The following is a 5,012-nucleotide window of genomic DNA, read 5'->3' as shown; positions in this document are numbered from 1 at the left end:
ATCTTTTATAAAATCTTGTTCTGAAAAAAATTTAATTCTCTTTTATGAATGATTTTAGGCCCAGCCCTGGGAACTTTTRTTCTAACAGCCAAAGCAATGGTAGTGTGATCACTGAAGCCCACAGCTGCCAAAATAATATTGGAACATTTTTTAGGACAGCTATCGATACATGAAGTGGTTAAACCACTTGCTCATTTAAAACTTGTTCTACCTGAGAGAGATTACATATGATAACTGTATCGCTGAGTATTTTCTTTAGGTAACAATTTGTTTGAAAACCAGTCAATATTTGTATCCTCACACAAGTGTGCAAAAATTGAAGAATTGGAACTTGCAACCATGTCATAACTGTGACATCCAAAGGCAGGACAGGTCGCTGTTTTGGCATTTGAACTGCTAAAAATGTTACAATAGTACAAAAACAAGTAATCATTTTTAGGAGAAGAAAGCACATGAACCGAAGGAGTCTTATACACCAGAGTATTGGTGTTTTTCTTCTATAAGTTCTTCTTCTTTGATTTTATTGGCGGTTAGCAGACTAATTTAAGTGCATTCCCACCACCCCTAGACTGGAAGATGCTCATTGGACATTGCCATTTTTCTGCTTTTTAATTCAAAACATCACATGCAGTGCTGAATTATGGGTAATACACTTCACCAAAGTCTGCTTGCGGGCTTATCTGAAGTGTGGATCAASAGCTCAAAGGGGCGGGAAGAAAGATCACTCCGGAGAATTGATTGGATTTAGAGGATTTTTTTGTTGTTGTTGTACTGTACAGGATTCACATTTTACATAGAGAAAAAAATGCAKACTGCCTACTGTCTGTATATAATTTCTAAATTTTCAAAATCTCAAATCTTAATCCTGTAGTGTCTTTTTTAATTTTTTATATAATTTTTATCCAAAAAAATTTCAAAAACCTACTATATTTAAATACAGCACATTTCATATTTTATTTAAAGGAACATTTTTGTTAGGCTAAAAAATATAATAAATAAGTAAGTAAACTTTATATACAGGAACATTCAAGCCACTGCCGCCTGAAATGTTCCAGGTTCCAGGCACCACCAGCAGCATTTGATTTAAAGATCTCAAGAGTCCTGGATGGAGAGTGGGGCTTCAAAAAGGTCCAATATTTATTGGGGGGCCTGAGCATGAAGTGCTCTATAGGTTAAAGGTAAGGTAAGGTAAAGTACATTTTATTTATATAGCACTTTTCAGCAGCAGGGCAACACAAAGTGCTTTATGTGATTTAAGAAAAGATGCAAATAGAAGAAAGAACACAAGTAGGCAGTGTAAATCTAAGTGAAAAGGCAGAATAATCGAAGATATCATAACATACCTTCTGTATGTATACTTTACTTGTATACTTTAAAACCAACATTATTATATTAGCCCTCAAATGYGCAGGAGTAATGTGAGCTCTTCTGTTGGTTTTAGTAATTACTGATGATTTCAAATAATATAATGTTGAGGAAAAAAGCAGCATCATATTACCAATGAGGACTAAAATATAATCATTTGGTGTAACAAATATGTTTATTAGGGTTTCTTAAAAAAACAATGTTTTGCTGATGAATATCAAATTTTGGATTAAAACTGTTCATTAAAATGAATTCATGCGTTTATTCAGATGTCCCACAAGGCCTCMGTTTATSTTGTGGGTCATTTTGACCCAAAGGCTGCAAGAGGGTCAAGAACTGAAACCAATAGGTGGACAGAGAGCACAGTTCACAGACAAGAAGAAAGCTCTGACAAAGACAACATGTTGCAAACAAACAAGTGGGTTTTCAAGAAAGAGAGGAGAATATCAGGGTTAGGCCTGTTCAGGGTAATAAAATCTGTGAATACAAGTTCTGTTGTACAACTTCTGCCTGAAGCTTTGGAAAATCATATCCTCATTTATCTTTGTTAGTTGATGTCACTGAGAGAAATTTTCMTGTGTTTTATCCTCATAACCTTCCGCATTAGGGTTTCAATGAAGTTCAGAAGTAAGAGCCAACTTTTGCCGTGAATGATTCCAATAAAAAACATACAGGGTCAACACTTCCATTAAAATTGCCATTAAAATCTGGCACGTTGCTAAAACAATAACAATGAGAGGCATTTCAAAACAATGAGTCGTGCAGTACTTAAAATAAAAGTTTTCCTTCTAGTCAGGAGACAGTCTAGTAAAGAGTCATCTAAGGTGCAGTTAAAGTGAATCACAGTGGTCATGTTTCTAAATGAGAACTGGTTCTCAAATATTTCACCTGTTACATTAAAGGTCAGATTACAAACAGAAAACAAGCACATTTCAAAATAAATACAAATTAAAATAAAWACAAAAACAAGTAGTCTCACAGAAACAAATAATTGTCTCTTCTTCATGTCGGTTTAACGTAAAAGCAGCGACGTGGGCACATGAGGGGATTCTGAGTCTGAGTCGTCCAACTGCTTTCAGGAATGTCGTCCATCCAGTTGGAGCTCTGCGCTGCAGATGGTGACTAACACGGCCTAGCTGAAGGAGTCACTCTAGAAGTTCCCAGGCAATAACCMCTCCTCCTCCACCGCCGCCTCCCTGAAGACTCAGGTGGAGCTACGTGTCACCCGATGTGGCTCAGAGCCCACTGAAGAGAACCAACCTCCGCACACCAGTGCTTTTCTAAAAGCACACAGCTCGTGACTCGCCGCTGCTTTAGAGAGCTGGACGAGAGCTTCTTCACGTTTGTCTCAGGAAAAATGTCAAGTATGTTGTGCATGCGCAGGTCAGAGGAGGCTCTGCGTTTTTTCCTGGTTGCTAATAAATCTGAGTTTACCGACACACTTCATCACCTGGTTTGACTGAAGTTCTTTTCAACATAAAACACATCTGGATGGTTTTCAAGTCCTTTTCCTCCCAGTTGATATTAGCTTCATAAAGTGCTTTTGCTACATTTGTTAAACGGCTGTTTGAATTTCTGCCAGTATCCACAAAATCATTGCAGAGACATTTCGTAGAAATTCAAAATCAATTTTTCTTTGAGAGTCCAATAGGCTCAGTTCCGTTTGCAGACTTGAAATGCTCACTTTCTCAACCGTCCAAGACTCATAGTTGTTCTCAGGGGTTTCTTCTGGCATTTGTGGTACTGACGCAGTACAAAGTCAAAGTTTGCAGTTGTGGACATGGCATAAAAGACGTTTGCCTTATCTGGTATGTGCAACTCTGAAAAACAAAAGTACAGTTTATAAAAGGTGATTTGTTACAAATGTGTTCTGTTAAGTTTGCCACCATTTAAAGCTTTTATTTTGACAGATTTCCTCAGTTCTAACCTCTTTCCTGTGAGATGACCTGCGTCAGGGTGAAGTCCTGCCTGTTCATGTGTTCCAGGTGATGCTTCTCCAAAGCTCTCTGAATCACCTGAGCAGTTTTTTCATGACTGGTTAACTGGAAATGACAAAAGAATCACAAATGTTCTTAAATGCATCTTGAAGAAGGAGGAAGTTTTGCTTCAGGAAGGTGGTTGAGTTTATGTAACATTACAGAGCATTTACAGTCAGGAATGGTGTTGTACCTGTGGACGCCTTTTATTGTTACTGCAGTGTTATCTAATGTTGTTTTAGGGTTTTCTATTTATTTTTAAACACCTATCTTTGAAAGATTTCTTTGAACTGGTTTGAACTGTTTGCTCTGTTTTTGAATATTTTATCACCCTTTTGGAACTATTATGGCACTTCACCAAACCAAATTAGCATTATTAACTAGCAAAAATGCCTGACTGAGCCTTCCTAAGTCCAAGTATTATCAGGAGTGAAATCATTATATTTTGGAGAAACTGAAAAAGAGATATTATGAAAGTAGATAAAAAATAAAGATCAAGGTCTTGTGGTCATCACAGAGATGAAAGAATTACTACAAATAAAATAAACTTGTTTTGGATTTTGACAAGGAGGCAATGAAGGTATCAGGGACAAAGAAYTGACTCCTCCTGGCATTCAGACCAAATATTCAGGACTGAAAAAAACTCCAAAAATTTCTTCTATTTAGCTGCAACGATGTGATTTTACACAAATAATCCTCATAGCAACATTTGTCAGGACCATTTCCGACCCACATGAGGCACTAGCACTCAACCCCAGGTACTGCAAAGAATGACAACCCTTTGGTGCCTCAAATGTGGTTTGCCAGAGGTGGTCCATGCATGGGCCAGCACCACATAAACCAAACCACAACTGGGCCACTTGTGGGTTGCCATCTTAAAAAAAACAGTGTCATCGTTGCCAGACATGGCCCACATCCGGTTGACAAACCAATGCCCATGCCAGCAGTCAGCCAGCTTGACACCAAGTCTGGCCCACACCYGTCTGCTATGTGGGTGGGCTAACATGGCAGAAGCTCAGGAAATGTGGAGTATCTCTTAAAATATTATATTTTAAATCCCACAGCTGACTTGTAGCACAGATAGTCTTTAATCATCACAACACACTGTCAAATTGTGATACTGGTCCACCCATATGCATACCAATTGCTTCAGCTATGTGACTACATCCCATACTAGCACAGATTCAAGGGTGTTGATCAGTGATAATCAGTAAAATAAGACTGGAACATTGAARGTGTATTRTGACCTTATGACRCCTGACAGTATCAGTTATTTAAAAAATCTGTATCGACCAAAAGATCTACTAAGAGATTCACTGTGTCACACTTTGAATCAACCCTATTTTAAGAACATTGGGCCTCATGCAAGAACATGTTCGTATTCTTATCCTAAATTTCTCTTACTTTTGTTCGTACGTAGGGTTCGTAYGAACATGTCACGTCAGATTCAATAAATGAGCTGCGTAAATTCCACCTGTTCGTATCCAGCTGTTCGTGCACGAGGAGCTGGATCAGAGGAGATTAGCATAATTACCACCCCAAAAACACCATATAAGGCTATGTTTCCTGCCTCAGATATCAGGAAGTGTCTATTCAGGAAAATGACAGCGAAAATTAAAAAGAAGAACTTTACGAGTTCAGAGACTGAAGTCCGTCTGTCAGAGATCCAGA

At 38.1% G+C, this 5,012-nt stretch overlaps 1 protein-coding gene across 1 annotated transcript in view; it reads right to left on the bottom strand.

Moving 5' to 3' along the window:
• Nucleotides 1–1,518: 1,518 nt before the first annotated feature.
• The window catches only part of LOC106517810 (ral guanine nucleotide dissociation stimulator-like 1), a 17,962-nt gene continuing 14,468 nt past the window's right edge, over nt 1,519–5,012 (bottom strand). The window contains exons 16-17 of the mRNA XM_014008831.1: nt 3,293–3,407; nt 1,519–3,185 (exon numbers count right to left, since the gene is read on the bottom strand). Coding sequence (XP_013864285.1) covers nt 3,046–3,185; nt 3,293–3,407 — 255 coding nt within the window. The 3' untranslated portion in view covers nt 1,519–3,045. The remainder of the gene's footprint in view (nt 3,186–3,292; nt 3,408–5,012) is intronic.

Source organism: Austrofundulus limnaeus, unplaced genomic scaffold (genome assembly GCF_001266775.1).
Source record: "Austrofundulus limnaeus strain Quisiro unplaced genomic scaffold, Austrofundulus_limnaeus-1.0 Scaffold53, whole genome shotgun sequence".
In the NCBI taxonomy this organism is placed as follows: domain Eukaryota; kingdom Metazoa; phylum Chordata; class Actinopteri; order Cyprinodontiformes; family Rivulidae; genus Austrofundulus; species Austrofundulus limnaeus.
Note: the sequence above shows the minus strand (reverse complement) of the source record. Positions and strands in the feature narration are given on the sequence as shown.